We start from the raw sequence: 20,276 nt of genomic DNA, 5'->3' as shown, positions 1-20,276 counted from the left end.
CGTTCGCTGATGGTGGCAAGCCTCTCCCACTCATCCATGTCTACAGCATCGTCTTCAATGATTTTTTCACTTCCCTCCACCCCGATCATGCCTCCAAACTCACCCACCACCTGGCCATCCTCATCATCTTCGAGGACCACCTCTGTTGCTTCCACACCACCCGCTCCTTCAAGTTCCTCAAACTCTGCACCTAGATTGGCCGCTAGTCCAAGTCACTATGGCTCCGATGTCATTGTCGGCATCCTCGATACATGCGCTGGCTCAAGCATCGAAGCTTTTTCGATCGCAACCTCGACCCTATCCTCTGTTGCTAACGTAGCACCTATGAGATCGGACTTGGCTTCCCTACCTCCCTCTGCAACCGTAAGCTCGTCGGTGCCCGCTCCTCCAAAGGCCATGACTCCAACGCCGCTGTCTATGGTGTCGGCATCAATAGGACCATCGAGTTTCGCTCTCCCTGCAATGTTGACAGCCATAGAACCCACACCACTTCTACCACCGTCGTCCACCATGCCTTTTACACCAACATAGCCAGCTATGCCATATTGGCGTCGCCTCCAAGGCTCGAATCACGATCTGCAAGGTCCGCTAAAAAGACACCGGCTCCTTCAACTCAGACATCCTCGTCAGCTTCAATCGTACTGTCGCCAACGGCATTGACAGCATCTCCATTTCTATCTGTGGAGGAGCCACTCGAGGGGTGTGCACGGAGGAGCCACGGGTGGCATCGAGGGAGGGGTGTGGGGGGAGAGGGGGAGGACAAGGCAATGGGTTTTATGTTATTTTTTTGAAAGATAATATTATCTAAAATTTTTATTGCAATAGTACCAAAAAAATGATAATATAGATAGTCTCTTTCTCTTAAACTATTTAAATTACTTCATGAGAGACAATATAAATTGTTAAAATAATTTAGATTGTCATCCAAAATTATATCAAATACAGTAATATGATGGATTTACTTTAAATTATCAGCGATCTATATTTCTTATTCTATATGTATTGTGCATGCTCGACGGCAGAGTTAGGTGATGCTAGGTTTGGTGTGCGACTGCTTTAGTTAATCAATCCAAATCCCGATAAGGCAGCTAGTCAGTCCGGTTCAGTTTATAATCGAACCGCTCTGATCATTCCCGGTCCGGTCTGTTTTGGCTCTTCCCATATCTAATATGACAAGAAAAAAAATAAAAAATGTCGTGGCTGCGGAAGCTTTTCCGCGCCAGAGAGTTTCCTCCGCAGCCTTCTCATCCTCATCCCCTCACAGAATGTTAGCAAGAATTAGAGCATGTCAAATTAAATTAATTGCATCGTATAAGGCATTGTTTGGAGCGATCCTTTCTCCGCCGCACGATTCGGAGCTCTCTTATCTGCCACGTCGGATCGGATGCGGACCGTTGGCTGCCCTCGCTCCATGATTCCCGCCACCCTATCCCATTTGTCTTTTCCTATATATCTCCACCACTCTTCACCAGAGCTGGAACCTCTCAAGAAGCTTTCCGGCGGATGCCTTAGAGAATGCCAAACTAAAAGAGCAAGAGAGAAAGATAAAGGTATTCTTTTTCTAACCTCTCTTCCTGTTTTCTCTCCAATTTTATTTTAGAATATCTCCAATTTTTTTCGACTGTCCGCGAATCACAATGTTTTTGAATAATAATTTGGACATATGTATGCTTAAAAACAAAAAATTATTTCTGATGCACGAGATTGCTGCTACTGTGGGATCTAAGGGAGAATTAGATCTACGCAGCCTTACCCCCAGCGCAAAAAGACTGTTCCTGCGTTTTGAGCCCTCGACACCAAGATCCCAATAAAGCAACTGTTGTGCCAATACATCTTTATGCTTTCTTTAGGAAATATTATTTTTTTTCATTACCTCCAGGAGCGGTGTAGTTAACCATTCCAATCTATCAAAGCTATGGTGATTTTTCTATGTTACCTGTGACAGGATATAAGTTGTTAAAGAATAATTTTTGTTTATTACCAGTGAATCGATATTTTTCTCTCCTGTTAATATGGATTCTGTAATTTTTTTCTTAATTCATCAAGTGGCTCTGCCAAATGGTTTTTACTACTAAATTTGTGATTTTGAACCTTTTGGTCATTGGCGTAATGCTTTCTGAAACAGTAAAGCCATATGATGCTATGCAATCATGCCTGCGGTTGTTGCAGAACAGAACGGTTTCTTAATTATCTGTTAGGGGACTTTGGAATCAAGCATCCTTTTGCCCTTCTATCCCCTTTCTCTGTTATGATATGTGTTGCAATATTAGACGCTCTTTTATGCTGCGATTATAAGATTGTTTTTTCACATAGATAAAGGTAACAGAGTGTGATGTTCTTATCAATTTCTTATTTATCATTGTTCTTGGAGAGTTTTAGATTATTAATATCTGGAATACATGTTCTCTGATTAGCGTTCTGATAATCATAACTCTGAGCAGAAAGAAGCACTACTAAGGAGCTTGGTTTTGTGGTTTCATGCAGGAGAGCTTCACTGAGCTTAGCAAAGATTAAAGAATAACTGACCTTTTGTCATCTTAAGTATACAAGAAAAGATGGATTATGTTTATGGTCCTGGGAGGAACCATCTCTTTGTTCCTGGGCCTGTGAATATCCCAGAGCCTGTGATACGGGCTATGAACAGGAACAATGAAGATTACAGGTCCCCAGCTGTGCCTGCGCTGACGAAGACTCTTATTGAGGATGTTAAGAAGATCTTCAAGACAACAAGTGGGACTCCTTTTCTAATTCCTACAACAGGTAATTCTTTCCATGCTTACTGCATATGTCAAAGATAATATCTATCAATGTTCAGATTCTTCTCACATTCTGCACCTTCATAATTTGAGACGCATCGTTTCATATTTCTTTAGTTATATAACTTTGTAAATTGTCAGAGTTTCCATCAAAGTTTGTCTGTAATTCATAAATGATATATAACCTTACAATTGGAGAGACAGTAGTAAGTTCTGAAAAACCATAATGTCAACTTTGGTCTATGCAGATAGGAGCCATTTAAAAAGTGCAGACTCATTGCAGTATTTATGCCTGAAATCCCAGAGCTTCATATTTTAGTGTACCAAACGTTCTTGGGTATTCTTTGCAGAAAGCTCTGCAGGAAAAGACTCATCCATGACCACTGTTACGTAGTCATTCATGCCATGCTAGACAGAAAATTGCAAGAGGATCTTTTTTTCCTGATACAGATCTAAGCTTCCGAAGATCTTCCCCTTAAAAGCCTGCAATATAGTCTACTAAAAGATGATTGTCTTCCATCTGAATGAACTTGTATGATGCTGCAGATTAGTGGTTTATTAGAGGGGCTGTTGTCCCCTCCACCGATAGTTAATATTTGATGAGGCACACATTATTGAAATGACAAACATCTGAAGTGAGAACATCAGCCTTGTTTAATGCTCTGCCTTCACTAGAAATGTCTGATATTTATAACTTGTACTGTTTAATGCTTGTATACAACATGATGTATCCTGTACTCAAATAACTTTTGACTGAAGATACCAAAAGGTTGTCCGATACTGACAGCTTTAGCTGACATTATTAGATTACACCATTTTTGAACAGTCAAGGGGCAATGTGCTGTTATGCTGTGTTTAGTTATATGAAATTCTTGGCATAGTAGAATTCCTGAAAATAGCATGCAGGAAACACTATTTAAAAGTAGTAAATTTCAGGTAAACTGTAAATAGTTCTGGATATATTTATTTAGATAATCCTGTGATACCTATACTTTTTCACAAGGCTGTATCTAGATTATATCTTTTGTTTCATCTTGTTCAGTGGAAAATCATTTTTTTAATAACCATACATAATCCGTCTGTAACAATGTGATGTCTTCATCTAGGTACTGGAGCTTGGGAAAGTGCATTAACAAACACATTATCACCTGGTGATAGAATTGTATCTTTTCTTATTGGGCAATTCAGTCTTCTCTGGATTGATCAACAACAACGCCTCAAATTTGATGTGGATGTCATAGAAAGTGAGTGGGGACGAGGTGCCAATCTTGATATGTTGGCAATGAAACTAGCTACAGACACGGCTCATACAATTAAGGCAATCTGTATTGTTCACAATGAGACAGCAACTGGAGTCACCAATAATTTGGCAACTGTAAGAAACTTGCTAGGTAAGCATGGATTTATTCACATTTAATCTAAAATCATGTTGATGCCTCATGGTTTGTCGATATGATTTCCCACTTCAAGTGATGCGTTTTATATTCTTAAGTGATGATGCTTTCAGTGTGATAAACTTACTAATTGATCTACCAAAATGACTGTAACTTTTTCCATTGAAAAATTATACATATCAACAGGCATATTGCTTATTTGAAAATGTGAGGCATGTGGAAGCAAGTTTTATGTGTTTTATAACAGTTTGCCCATTGAACTTGTAGAAAGGAAAGGTTTAAGGGGGAGTCTAATCCTCCAGACTTGACCGGCAACAAAGCTTTTACCATTATGTGATCTAGTACCTTTTGTGAATATATGATACTGGTGAGAAGACTATCTAAAATGATTTGTTATGTCGAAGCTTTTGATACTTGTAGAAACATAACAAACACGAGATCATTTGATACAATTTTTGTTTTGAGGTTTCAAAAATTGTATCTAAATTATGCAGCAGACATATGAAATTTTCTCTAGAATATCATAAAATCCTTTACCAATATACCGAAGAAAGGAAGAATATTTTGGGTTGGCTCAAATGTTTTCTTGCAAAGCACTTCTGAACTAGAAATGCCTAGCAAACTTCTGAAGGAAATTATCTGGAATATATCACACCCACATATTGTAATTGTATATACACAATTATCTAATTTGATATGCCTAGAAAATGACTGATGACATATATCAACGCAATCAATCTAAACTTGGCCACTATAAACTACCATTATCGATAGAAGGTGCTAGATTAAATAGAGGTTAGTGCTTGAAGCTAGTGCTAGAGTCGAGAAGGGTTGTCTTTGGCTTCATGATGCTCCAATTTGTCATCCTGTCTCAAACAATAGTCCCCATTCTATCCCATAAACATATCAAGAACCATAGTCAATATAAATCTGTAGACTATCCATGAATGCTAAATCTGTGCAAAATTAGTGTTTTCCTAACTCAGCAGTGGAAAACTTTCTTGCATTTGCTTCTTGGTTTGCTTCAAAGTAACTGACTTCTGCCCCCAAATTTTTCTCTTTTCTTTTTCATTTCTTTCCTTTTTTTTTTTTTCTTTTTTTGGCTGTTATTGCTGTTGTTGTTCCAACAAAACTCTTTTTTTGATGAAGTTCCCAGCAAAATTTTGAAAACTGAAACCATACCATTCCAATTGCCATTAAGGCACCAGCAAGATCGATGTATATATGGGTAACTTGCGCTTGTATTTTTATCATATCTTCATTGTTCAAATATTAGAAAGAATTGAAATTGGACCTTGCAAGCTTTGAGAAAATTGGGAGCATATAGTGTCTATTTCCCAAAAAAAAAAAAATCAGATGAAAACTGATTTATATCAAATTTTAGGATGTCTGCGGTGGGTTCAATGACTATTTCGGGGAAGGAGAGGATTGTGACGTAGATTGGACCTGCTAAATGTGGATTTGTATGATCTGGACTCTCTTATATTAGAGATCTATGGTCGTTGCATGCTATTCTTGTATAATTATCATGAAATTTGAATTTCAAGTGATAGTCTTTGATCATTTTCATGAAGATATGAACTTCTTTTTCTCATTATATTGTATAAATATGATTTAAAATTCATACATCTTGTTTATAATGCTATAAACATTTCAGTTATTTTGTGTTATGGTATCAGGCAAATATGCATAGTTTCAATCCTGTTTCTGCAACTCATTTAAGCCTTAATTGTTTGCTCCAAGTGGTGAGGATTCCCCTGATGAAATTCATGTGTCTAATTAAACTTGTTCATGCTGCCAATGTGGCACTGCAGATGAGTACAACCATCCTGCACTATTGCTTGTTGACGGTGTGTCATCGATATGTGCTCTTGACTTTCGTATGGATGAATGGGGAGTTGATGTAGCTTTAACTGGATCACAGAAAGCTCTTTCTTTGCCTACTGGAATGGGCATTATCTGCGCTAGCCCAAAAGCACTGGAAGCCTCTAAGACAGCCAAATCAGTAAGGGTGTTCTTTGACTGGAATGACTACCTGAAGTTCTACAAAATGGGAACTTATTGGCCCTATACTCCTTCTATCCAACTTCTGTATGGGCTCAGAGCAGCTTTGGATCTTATATTTGAGGAAGGACTTGACAATGTGATCGCAAGGCACAACCGTTTAGGGAAAGCAACAAGGTGAACACTAATCTGATATCAATGTAGATCTTCTCTATGGTCATATTTATTTTTGACTTTGGTCTACTTTATCTATAGTACAACATATCCTTGTTGCTATTGAAAATGTAAAATGTAAGGAAGTGAATATGTCTCTGAAATCTTTTTGACTCCTCTCTTATCTTTAATGAAGCTTCTCTGTCTTCTGCATCTCTATTCATGCTCTTAAAATTTGAATATGCAGACTTGCTGTTGAGGCTTGGGGCCTGAAGAATTGCACACAGAAGGAGGAATGGTTTAGTGACACAGTCACCGCAGTGGTTGTTCCACCTTATATTGACAGTGCTGAGGTTGTTAGGAGGGCATGGAAGAGATACAATTTAAGCTTAGGCTTGGGCTTGAACAAAGTGGCGGGAAAGGTGTTCAGGATAGGACATCTAGGTAACCTCAACGAGGTATGCTCTTCTTTTTTCATTCTTGCAAGTAAATATTGGGAGGACCCATAAATAAATATAATTATTTTTTATGAGGTTAGAATTTGAAATGGATTGAGATATCAATTTCCTTTTGTAAGTTAGCATCTCTATCCAATTTAGGTATTCTATCCAATTGAGATAGAAGGCATAAATTGATTTCTTGTGGGTTAACATACGCTAATAAATGAATAGCTTTCCTTGAGTAATTTCTGCTAAACATGAAGCATGCTTATATGTCTTTACCTTTCCAATATGAGTTTGAAAAACACAGAAATCATTACTATGATGTTAGCGGTCATTTTCCATATAAGCCAATGACTTATCTTCTTAAACCAAATATTAAAATCAAACCTTCTGCTTAGAACTCCACATTATTGCTCGTTCATGTATATAGCTGCCATAACCAAAGGTTTTGAGAATTCTTTTGTATCGTGTGCTAGGTTGTCATGGTGTTATCGATTCACTATAAATACAAGTGTTGGTGTGTGGGAATAGATGCACCCATATATGGTGGAAAATTTGAGACAAATTATTCATGACCATCGATGGGCCACATGAATAATTACTTCTGACACTTCTGCTGCTACAGAAGAGATCATAGCTTGAATGCCTATTGTTGTGGTGTAGAAGGGAGGATATCATTAGTCCCACATTGGTTGTGAGTCAAGGAAGACTTTGGCTTATATAAGAAAGGACCATCCTTCCTATGTGAGGTGCCTTTGAAGGACAAAATCGTGAGGCCCATAGGCCAGAGTGGACAATACCTCGCATGCTGAGCCATGAGCCCTTGGCCACAACATTGGTGTGCTAGGTAGGAGACCATCCCTATTGTGATAAAAATAAGAAGGGCACCTCTTGTCCGTATGTAGACTCCTCTTTACTGGAGGGACAGTGATAAAATAAGGAGGGTATCTCCCATCCCTATATAGACTCTCCTTTAACTGGGGAGCTATGTTGTGGTGTAGAAGGAAGGGCATCATTAGTCTCGCATTGATCGTAAGTCAAAAAGGACTTTAGCTTATATAGGAAGGGACCATCCTTCCCACATGAAGCATTTTTTGAAGGGCAAAACCGTGAGGCTCATGGACCAGAGCGGATAATATCTTATGTACCGAGTCATGAGCCCTTGGCTACAACACCTATAAACGACACTTGAATTTATCCATTCATATATTTTCAAGTCATCATTTCCCATTGTGTATCTGGCCGCAAGTAATTTTCCATATCATTTGCCAATATTAGCACAGCTATATTTCCTTGCTAAACATTCTCTCTTTTATGACTGATTGTGGGATCTAGAGTTCCATGTTCGGATTTTCAACTTTAACTCATACGGTTACTCTTTAGGTCGATAAATAGGCAAGGCATCAATTCATCAATCAGGTGAGGCCTGAGCTTGGAACTGCTACTAAATCTAGATGAAGTGTCACTTAATCAGATACATTACATTATTTAGATCATCTTTAAATCTTCTCCACCAAGTCTAATTGACCCAAAACAAGTAATTTAACTTTTTAAATCAATTCTCAGCCTGAACAGAAGCTTTTCTTTTTGATTCTGTCAACTGATCATTGTCATCTCAAGCTTTAGTAGCTTGAATTTTCTCGAATGAACAATTCTGAGGAAGATAGCATACCACTTTAGGGAAAGGCATTTTGACTACTTTCACAGTATGTGGGACATATTCAACTTATGTCTTGCAACCCCTTTGGCATCCGATATAATTGATCAGAAAGTTCGGTTGAATTGGAAGCTGCTCATGAACCGATCAGACCTGAAGCTTCAGTTTCTCAAATCATACTGTTGGACCTGAAAATGAAAAATGTCATTTTAACTTCAGATTTGATTTGTTACAAGTATGATTCGTTGGTCCTCACTTTTAAGCATCATTATTGATTCTTTATTGTAATAAGAAATCATTGATCAATTTTTATTTTGAGATAGACTTGTTGGACCAAAGTTTTTTTTTTTCTTTTCACCAATAAGACTTAATGATTAGATTTTGTGCAATATGGCTAATGTTTGTTTAAACTCTGCAGCTGCAACTGTTAGGCTGTCTTAGTGGGGTGGAGATGGTACTCAAGGATATAGGCTACCCGGTCAAGCTGGGAAGTGGAGTGGGAGCAGCAGCTGCTTATCTTCAGAACACTACCCCAATGATCCCTTCGAGGATATAACATTCGATCAACATAGCTTCTTTTCTCAGACTTTCTGTAAATATGACCATATATTATGCACTCTTGTGAGGCTTGTTCTCCATACATACTGTTCTGTAATTGATTATTTTCTTTAGAACTCCCATATTCATATCTAGTTAGTCGTCCTATTCTTGCTTCCATTATAAGTAGCATATTATACATGAGTTGCGCGGATGACAGGTGGTTCCATGCAAGTAGGTAAATGGTAGGAAAGACATTGTTGCCAACTTGGTACCATTAAAAAAATGCTGGTGTTGTGGCATCTTATGTGCCACTTTGTGAACCATCTCCTTTGGTTCAATTTTGGAAGATACCCAAGAAGAAAAGCTAAGAAATTCTAGTCAAGTCACCTGTCCTAGCAACTTGATTGACTATTGTTTTCCTAGGTATTATTGTTCCATTGAGAGCATAAATGAGCAGGTATGGATTTATATTAGTTTTTGAAATATAAATGCTTAGCAACTAGTCAATATTTAATCCGAATGGTGTAGAGAATAGATAGTAGAATACTTCAGAGAATATTGACAAAAGGAATCAACGTGCCGTAACCAGCAGGCCGATGGTAATGTTCATGCCTTGCTTGAGCTAACTAAAGAAAAGCGTAGTCTTGAAATGTGCTTCTCAAATCTGCTTGCAGAATGTTAAAAGTTGTGAAATTTTCTTTCAGGCAATGTTTGCAATCAACTGATCTAAGTCCAAATTTTCTAGCTGACATGGTACTTCATCAACTTTAACCAAACGCTAAAAAATGCAAAGGGTATAGTGCGAATTTTAAGTCACCCAAGAAAAAAAATAAGCGATGAAGAAGACTCCCATTGGATAGACTATAGTTGATGCAAGAAGAGGGATGTAGAGGCATTTGTGACATGATGATATGGTTGGAGAGCCCTGTGCTTAGGATAGACTAAGCAACCTCTGTGTAGTCTTGGACCGCATCAATCAGCATTCTGTTTTGGCTCCTATCCATGCTTCTGGGCATGTGGATGGATAAAATATGCTCTTTAGAAACTAGAAAAGTGTTAATTAGTCATGAAGGCAGCTTGAAATTGACATGGTGATTGATTTAAGAGTCATAGTGAACCCTTTCCTCGTCTTGTCTCGTTTGATGACCTACTGTGTGACACACACCATAAAAAAAAGAAATCTGGTCACCGTACTCCACTTGTTTTCTTAATTTTTCAACAAATATTTAATGAGCTATCTTATAAGATGGTTGGAACAGAGTAGCTGATGTGTCATTTTTTTTTCTCCGACAACATAGCTGTCACGCCCCAAATTTGGGATATAACACGGCCATGCTACCGAGGGATGGAGCCCACGATAACACGAAGCCAATTCATCATAATCATCTAAAATCCGTCAAATAAAAAGATTCAATTCTATTATTCATCAAATAATCGAACCAATATGGGTTCAGAGCATCTAAATCCAAAAGCAAGTACTAACCCGAATCTCAACATTCATAAATAACTATAAATTCATGATTATAAAATAAATTAAACTTCTGTTGTCAAATTTTTCAGCTTGCTATACCGATCTTCAAGCTTGGATTCCTTTTACCGATCCTAACCTTATTTCTCTGTTCAAACAAAAAAAAAAAAAAAAAAATATGAGCTACACTAACCCAGTAAGTAGAACTTGCACTTCCTTATCGGATCAAGCATAAATTTTTCATGATAATGCAATATTTAAAAAATAACAGATAATAAAAATAAAGTATTTCATAGAGCATATAACAAAACAAGTTATAAACTCATCATGCATGCATAAATCATGTATATTTCACAATCATGAATCGTAAATCATTTTCATCATGTATTCATGTCATGTTTCAAAACATTGCTCACAGACATTCGTGCTAAGGTCACTATTATACCCGTGACAGGGCCATGTTTCTTAATCGACAGAGTTCTTAATTCATGTGCCAACTTTATACCCGCTGGCAGGGCCATGTTTCATGTGGATGCTAGCTCCGGATGTCGACCTTCCCGAAGGGATTCATTCATAGCCATCTGAGAGCCTTTGAAATCTTTATATCTTTTTCTTAAAGCATACATATACATAGATGGGAAAACAATGAAATTCATGCTTCATAATCATGCTATTTTCATAAAACATATTCATGAAATCAATGCTTACAATAAAACATGTTTTTTCATATCACATATGCCGATCCTTAGTTTATAAAAAATTATGATTTCATCGATAGCAATTCTTTGCATAAAAACATGTTCATTTAAAAATAAATAAGGAGCATAAGATCTACTTACCTCGTTCATCTTAGATCTTCGGACTTCGTTAGAAGAATCAGCTAATCCTATTTAAAATATCAAATCATTATCAAATTCTATTCCATAAATATAATAAGATTAAATCATAAGGAAAGAGGACCGTTGACCGAATGTGTCGGACCATCCAGATACCAGGGCAATTTAGGATCTTTGATCTGAGGGTCAGATTCAAGTGACTTGATCAAGAAATCGTGAAACACAGATCGAATTAAGATCAAGTTCAATCAATAAGGTTCTTTAATAATGGTTTTGAAAAATACTTGATATGGCCAAATGAGGTTGACATTCAGCACGGATATCAAAGCAATTTCGGATCATCTTATTAGAGTCAATATGAGCCTCTAAAAGATGAAGGCATGACTCGATACAGGATTCATAGACCTTAAAGAAAGAAAGTCGGTCATGAGAGAGAAAGTAGAGAGAGAAAGTGGAGAGAGAATCTTCGTATCCTTTAAAAGTGGCAATCATGATTGAGATCATCAGAGATCATATCAAGGTGACTTAATATAGATTGACCATGATTGATATTATCAATTTCGAAAAAGAATCGGATCGGGATCCGATCTACTGCACGAATTTCGGAGCAGTCCCAGATCATCATATTTTCATCTCAAGTTTATCCTAGGGTCTGTGATGTAATCAGAGAGAGAGAATGATCCTAGAGAGACGAAATCCATAATGAGAGAGAAAGGTCTAGAGAGAGAAAATAAGAAAAAAATTTAGAGAGAGAAAATATAGAGAGAAGGTAGAGAGAGAAAATCCAATTCTAGAGAAAGAAAAACTTTAGAGAGAGATGAGAAAAACTTTCTCTCACATGTATTTTTTTTTATTATTATATATATATATATTTTTTTTTTCTTTTTTTTTTTCTTTTTTTCTTTTTAGAGAGAGACAATAGAGAGAGAAAAAGAGAGAGAAAGAGGGAAAAAGAGGGGAGAGAGGAAAATTTTCTCTTTTCTTATTATTTATTTATTTATTTATTTTTTCTATTTTGCATTTTCTTTGTTTTTCTTTTTCTTTTTTTCTTTTTCTTTTCTTTTTCTTTTTCCTTTTTCTTTTCTTTTTCTTTTCTTTTCTTCTTCTTCCCGAGCTTTCATTGGGCCGAAACAGGGGACCTTGAGGTCCCCGTGCCTTGATCGACCGATCACGGCCATCTCATGGCCGGTGGTGGCCGGTGGCAACGGCCGACTCTCCCTGGTTTGGAGAGACCAGGGCCGGCGGTCGGCGTGACCGTCGGCGCCGGAAAATCAGAGGAAAGAGGCGGCGAACAGGGGGTTTCCTTCTCCAACTAAATCCGGCGACACCCGTCGCCGGCCATCGTGCTCACCGGCACGGGAAAGAAGGGAGAGAAGAGAGGGAGAGGAGGGAGACCTTACCACAACCTCCGGTGACCCCCACCGGCGAGAAATCGCGGCGAACACGGGTCGAGGAGTCACGACTTCAAACGGGAAAATCGGAGGAAATTTTCGGCAATCGACGGTGACTGAAGGGTCTACCCATAGAGGAGAGAGAGGGGTTTCTTATAGGGTTTGTCCTAGGGTCTTTCAATGGCCCTAGGACTCCGATTTTTGATCGGAGAAGAGGAAGACTCCGATCGGGAGTCTTCCTGCTCTGTTTTTCCTTTTTTTTTTTTTTTTTTTTCGGGTGGGCTTTGAGCTGGTTTTGGGCCTCAATTGGGCCGGGTTATCACATTCTACCCCCCTAAAAAAAAAAATTTCATCCTCGAAATTTAACATACCTTCATTTTCAAAAAAAGTGTGGATATCTCATCTTCATATTATCTTCAAGCTCCCAAGTGGCCTCTTTCTCTTCATGATTACTCCTATGAATCTTTACATACGGAATGATACGCCGTCTTAGAACTTGCTCTTTTCGATCAATAATTCGGAGGAAAATTTTTTTTTTTTTTTCTAGCATCCATTTATTATCAGTAAAATCCTTCCTTATTTACAACTAACGTATTTCATAATATCTTTTGCTTTAAAGGATTAATATTTCTAATCAATTTAGACCACCATGCTTTTGCTGCGCACTCTGATCTCAATTTACCAAATTATCTAAATCTATCAAAAATATCTTTGTATATTAAATCAACCAAAGATAGATTCAACTTTCAGATTTCATATATAATTTAGGATAAAATTTAAGATTTTCTTGTTATTACTATCTCTTAGATATAGCACATCAAAATTAAATCTTCATCCCCCTTCTATGTTTGAACTTATTACATAAGCTTCATCACTCCTCAAGAATCCAATATGTCTAGAATTAATTTGAGTTAACCTTCGAGTTACCTTACAATCATTTAGACAACTTCCAAACCAACTTTTCTTTGCAAAAAAAAAAAATTAACATCAAAATCAGCAAAGTTATCATGTCCTTTATCCATATAGGTTTAGCATTCCAATGTCATCAAATATACCTAACATAATATATCAATACCTCCCATTTCATTCTAGGGTCAACACTTCTCGTACTCAGATCAACCTTGCTAATTGAAATCTAAGATATAACTCATCAATTCTATTATAGACATCATATGCCACTTATGCATAAATTTCATCATAATACCTATTGATTCGAAATCAAATTATTGAATCCTTTCTTTTATATCTATCATGTTCCTCATGATCTTAGCCTCAAATTCAAATATCACTAAAGTCACAATCCCGAATAATGATAACCTTAAGTTCAAATACCACTTAAGTCATATTCTCTAGTGATCATAACCTAAACTTTATATCATTCTATCACGTCCTTAATGATCATAATCTTAAGCTCTGATGTTATCCATTATACTCCACTCGGTCACATCCTATTGGTCATACAGAAAATTTTGATATTACTTTATAATCTCAATGATCTTAAACCTAAGCTCTGATATTAATCTATCATATCCTAATCATTTATATTATTTATATCATAATCTCTAAAGATTATAACCTAAGCTCTGATACCATAAAATGTCACGCCCCAAATCCGGGACATAACACGGCCATGCTACCGAAGGATGGAGCCCACGATAACACGAAGCCAATTTATCATAATCATCTAAAATCCGTCAAATAAAAAGATTCAATTCTATTATTCATCAAATAATCGAACCAATATGGGTTCAGAGCATCTAAATCCAAAAGCAAGTACTAACCCGAATCTCAACATTCATAAATAACTATAAATTCATGATTATAAAATAAATTAAACTTCTGTTGTCAAATTTTTCAGCTTGCTATACCGATCTTCAAGCTTGGATTCCTTTTACCGATCCTAACCTTATTTCTCTGTTCAAACAAAAAGAAAACAAAAAAAATATGAGCTACACTAGCCCAGTAAGTAGAACTTGCACTTCCTTATCGGATCAAGCATAAGTTTTTCATGATAATGCAATATTTAAAAAATAATAGATAATACAAAATAAAGTATTTCATAGAGCATATAACAAAACAAGTTATAAACTCATCATGCATGCATAAATCATGTATATTTCACAATCATGAATCGTAAATCATTTTCATCATGTATTCATGTCATGTTTCAAAACATTGCTCACAGACATTCGTGCTAAGGTCACTATTATACCCGTGACAGGGCCATGTTTCTTAATCGACAGAGTTCTTAATTCATGTGCCAACTTTATACCCGCTGGCAGGGCCATGTTTCATGTGGATGCTAGCTCCGGATGTCGACCTTCCCGAAGGGATTCATTCATAGCCATCTGAGAGCCTTTGAAATCTTTATATCTTTTTCTTAAAGCATACATATACATAGATGGGAAAATAATGAAATTCATGCTTCATAATCATGCTATTTTCATAAAACATATTCATGAAATCAATGCTTACAATAAAACATGCTTTTTCATATCACATATGCCGATCCTTAGTTTATAAAAAATTATGATTTCATCGATAGCAATTCTTTGCATAAAAACATGTTCATTTAAAAATAAATAAGGAGCATAAGATCTACTTACCTCGTTCATCTTAGATCTTCGGACTTCGTTAGAAGAATCAGCTAATCCTATTTAAAATATCAAATCATTATCAAATTCTATTTCATAAATATAATAAGATTAAATCATAAGGAAAGAGGACCGTTGACCGAATGTGTCGGACCATCCAGATACCAGGGCAATTTAGGATCTTTGATCTGAGGGTCAGATTCAAGTGACTTGATCAAGAAATCGTGAAACACAGATCGAATTAAGATCAAGTTCAATCAATAAGGTTCTTTAATAATGGTTTTGAAAAATACTTGATATGGCCAAATGAGGTTGACATTCAGCACGGATATCAAAGCAATTTCGGATCATCTTATTAGAGTCAATATGAGCCTCTAAAAGATGAAGGCATGACTCGATACAGGATTCATAGACCTTCTTAAAGAAAGAAAGTCGGTCATGAGAGAGAAAGTAGAGAGAGAAAGTGGAGAGAGAATCTTCGTATCCTTTAAAAGTGGCAATCATGATTGAGATCATCAGAGATCATATCAAGGTGACTTAATATAGATTGACCATGATTGATATTATCAATTTCGAAAAAGAATCGGATCGGGATCCGATCTACTGCACGAATTTCGGAGCAGTCCCAGATCATCATATTTTCATCTCAAGTTTATCCTAGGGTCTGTGATGTAATCAGAGAGAGAGAATGATCCTAGAGAGATGAAATCCATAATGAGAGAGAAAGGTCTAGAGAGAAAAAATAAGAAAAAAATCTAGAGAGAGAAAATATAGAGAGAAGGTAGAGAGAGAAAGTCCAATTCTAGAGAGAGAAAAACTTTAGAGAGAGATGAGAAAAACTTTCTCTCACATGTATTTTTTTATTATTATTATATATATATATATATTTTTTTCTTTTTCTTTTTTTTTTTCTTTTTTTCTTTTTAGAGAGAGACAATAGAGAGAGAAAAAGAGAGAGAAAGAGGGAAAAAGAGGGGAGAGAGGAAAATTTTTTCTTTTCTTATTATTTATTTATTTATTTATTTTTTCTATTTTGCATTTTCTTTGTTTTTCTTTTTCTTTTTTTCTTTTTCTTTTCTTTTTCTTTTTCCTTTTTCTTTTCTTTTTCTTTTCTTTTCTTCTTCTTCCCGAGCTTTCATTGGGCCGAAACAGGGGACCTTGAGGTCCCCGTGCCTTGATCGGCCGATCACGGCCATCTCATGGCCGGTGGTGGCCGGTGGCAACGGCCGACTCTCCCTGGTTTGGAGAGACTAGGGCCGGCGGTCGGCGTGACCGTCGGTGCCGGAAAATCAGAGGAAAGAGGCGGCGAACAGGGGGTTTCCTTCTCCAACTAAATCCGGCGACACCCGTCGCCGGCCATCGTGCTCACCGGCACGGGAAAGAAGGGAGAGAAGAGAGGAAGAGGAGGGAGACCTTACCACAACCTCCGGTGACCCCCACCGGCGAGAAATCGCGGCGAACACGGGTCGAGGAGTCACGGCTTCAAACGGGAAAATCGGAGGAAATTTCCGGCAATCGACGGTGACTGAAGGGTCTACCCATAGAGGAGAGAGAGGGGTTTCTTATAGGGTTCGTCCTAGGGTCTTTCAATGGCCCTAGGACTCCGATTTTTGATCGGAGAAGAGGAAGACTCCGATCGGGAGTCTTCCTGCTCTGTTTTTCCTTTTTTTTTTTTTTTTTTTTTTTTCGGGTGGGCTTTGAGCTGGTTTTGGGCCTCAATTGGGCCGGGTTATCACAATAGCATTAATACTAACTGAGATCCATACCTAATGATGCTAAAATATAAATGCATCATATGAAGCTTATTTTGTCCTACCTGAAACAAGAATCCTGCTAGAAACGAAGCATGTTGGTCCTGTAAATTAAATAATAATAATAATAATAATAATAATAATAAATAAAATAAAATTATCAAGTTTCAAATTCGAAATATAAAATAGTCATGCTGTCGAGGAGTACAGCCTACGATAACATAAAACCTATCGATCATTGTTAACTAAAATCCATCATAAATAAAATATAATAAAATGTTCAATTTCACCGTTCATCAAGCAAATAAATCAAGATTGATCTAGAATATTTAAATCCAAAATCAAATATCAAACCTATATCTGAAAATTCATAAATAATTAAAGACAAATTCATGATGACTTAATGAATTAAGTTTCATGTGCTACACAGTCTTCTAAGATTGGATTCTTTATCGTTTCTAATATTATTCCTCTATGAAATAAAAAAAAAAAAATGAGCTACATCAGCTCAGTAAATAAAATTTATGCTTTCTTATCAGATCAAGCATAAGTTTTTTCATGATAATGTAATATTTAAAAATAACAGATATTATAAATAACATATTTTATAAAGTATATAATAAAATGAGTCATAAAGATAATAATATATGCATAAATCATAAATATTTTATAAATATAATTCGTAAATCATTTTTGTCATGTGCTCATATTATAATTCAAAATCTTGCATACAGATATTCATGCTATAGTTACTTTATATCCATGACAAGGTCGATGTTCTTAATCAACAAAATTATTATTTCGTGTGCCAACTTATCTGTTGACAAGACCTATATTCTTATGGATGCTAGCTCAAGATGTCGATCTTTTCATAAAATTTTATTCATAATTATCTAAGAATTTTTGAAATTTTTATATTTTTTTCTTAAAAATACATATATATGTTATATGTATGCCCTATAAGCCAGATTGGTTGACACATGTACACATTCTAGAGACATAATTTTATAATTAAATTTTAAAATAAATAAAATTTGGATTATTTTTCATTCATGTTGTATTTAAATTGTGTCCATAAATCATTCGAGGAATTAATAGATGATGACATGTATTCTCAAGAGTTTAGAATTTCAGGCATGTGTCATCAGTGGTTAATTCTTAAATGCTCCTGATCAATAGATCACCACAGAGACGATGATTGATCTGGTTAGATCGATGCATGGATCGCTTTTCTTTGTGGGTAGATGAATCTCGAGTCGATAGTATGAGGATACAAAAGTGAGAGTGCAGGTGCTTGATAAAAATCAAAGATACTGAGCGTGACCAACACGAGAAATCATTAGGATGGTTATCCACTCGTTGGTGATTTGCTCAAAGTTGTAATAGTGTAGATAGTTCTTTGATCCGCGGTGCCTCGACTTTTCACAGTGAGACTGTTATAGTTTGATTACATAATTACTTGGTTACCTAGCCATTCAGAACCTTGCGATGTATGTTGGTTACAGTATGTTCATTATAGGAATAGGGTGTGCCCAAGATAGGATCTGTTGATCCTAATAGATAGGGAGAGATCCTATGCAGTTTATAAGACTAAGTTCTAAAATCTATGACCATGGTAGGTGAATGATGAAAAAAAATTTTCATAAGATTTCATATAGACTCGAGTTGATTAAATCTGACATATGATGGACGAACGGATTTGGTAAGTTATCCTTGACCCGCGTCTTGTCGGGACTCATGACAGAAGAATCGAATTATACAGTAACTATACCTAGATGTTCAATATTTCATTCTGTTGGGTTGTCACTCCATACTGTTGGTATCACTGATGGAACATGAGACTCGTCGAGCATCATTTTGATAATCAATGATTCTTAATGGACAGAGTTGAAATCGTTCCAATCCATCAAAAGGAGTTTCGACGATATTATGTTGGGGATCACAATATATCTCACTATCAGAAAGAATAGAACCTATAGACTCATACATAAAAGAGATCTTTATCTGATCAGATAGTTGATTAGCAATTATGAATCACTATTGGGTCTAATCATCAATATAATTAATCTAGTGTAAGAATTACAATAAAGTAATTTACTAAGAGTTGGTGAATTATAGGAAGATTAATTAGTAATTAAATTATTAATTAGCTCAATTTGATAAAGCAATGAGGCTGAAATCAAATCTAATTGAATTAGATTCAATTTAGATTGATTTGAGTGTGATTAGATAAAGCCTAATTGAATTATGAGCTAATCTAATCGCAAGAGAGACCAATTTGTGATTTGATCGGGACTTAGGTTTAACCAATTTTCTAATTGGATTAGGATCTAATTTGATTCCTAGTTAGACTAGGATTATTTTTGTTTGGATGTAACCAATTTCTAAATTGGTTAGGAATAAATTAAGCACCAAAAAGAGGACCGGGACTCTCTCCCTTCTCCCTTGCATCACCCCATACCCATGCCATATCTTCACGTGCTTTTATTTTTTGCATGAGGTTTCTCATGCCAAAGTGGTTGTCGGCCCTTCCTTTCTCAACACCTCAGGTTTGGATAAAAGAAAAGTTCAAATTTGATTTGAACTTCCTTATCAAAATGAGGTTTGACCTCATTTATCTATCTTAGACGCCAACCATAAAAGGGCTTCTTTTTGTGCGTGGAAAATAAGATGAAGATCTGATTTACCATGAGAAAAAGGAAAAATTAAGAGGGGCGGTGGGCTTTCTTAGAGTGTGAGAAAAAAAGGAAAGGGTTTCCTCTTAGGCGTTAAGATCCCTAGGGTTCTTTCTTAGGATTTTTTCCTATTGCATGGTGTTGGATTTTGGGAAGAGAGAAAAGAAAAGAGAAAGGATTCTCTAAATTTTAATCTTCCCTTCATCTTCCTCCTATTCTTTTTCAGAGATTTGAGAGAATCTTAAAGATTTGAAAAAGAAATCAGAATCAACCATCAAGAAGCAACTTCTATAAGGGAGCTAGCACCTCGATGAAGTCAGGAGCTTCTGATCGGATCGAAAACTTCATGTGGATATCGATAGAGGTCGGATGTATGTGCGGCTTGACGAGGACCTCATCGGATTATCATGATTATAGACAATAGAGATCATCGACCAATGCAAAGGTATCGAGATCTGATCTCAAATTTTTAATTTTATTTAAATCTAATTTTTTAGCATCTTAAAAGCATGTGGTCGATCCTGTTAGTATGTAGATTAAATCTACTTCATGCATGTTAGATAGATTAAACCATTTAATTTAGATCAATTTTTTATTCTATCATATTTATGATT

General features: G+C 36.3%; 1 protein-coding gene across 1 annotated transcript; it reads left to right on the top strand.

Annotated features, from left to right (window-relative positions):
- The first annotated feature begins 1,395 nt into the window (after window positions 1-1,395).
- Window positions 1,396-9,087, top strand: LOC105057640 (serine--glyoxylate aminotransferase). Its single transcript, XM_010940306.4, has 6 exons — window positions 1,396-1,550; window positions 2,485-2,760; window positions 3,863-4,147; window positions 5,965-6,331; window positions 6,555-6,765; window positions 8,826-9,087. Exons 2-6 carry the CDS (start codon window positions 2,556-2,558, stop codon window positions 8,961-8,963), a joined length of 1,206 nt encoding a protein of 401 aa, XP_010938608.1. The 5' UTR covers window positions 1,396-1,550; window positions 2,485-2,555; the 3' UTR covers window positions 8,964-9,087.
- Window positions 9,088-20,276: the final 11,189 nt, after the last annotated feature.

The sequence above is a fragment of the Elaeis guineensis genome, chromosome 14 (assembly GCF_000442705.2).
Source record: "Elaeis guineensis isolate ETL-2024a chromosome 14, EG11, whole genome shotgun sequence".
NCBI lineage: Eukaryota > Viridiplantae > Streptophyta > Magnoliopsida > Arecales > Arecaceae > Elaeis > Elaeis guineensis.
Note: the sequence above shows the minus strand (reverse complement) of the source record. Positions and strands in the feature narration are given on the sequence as shown.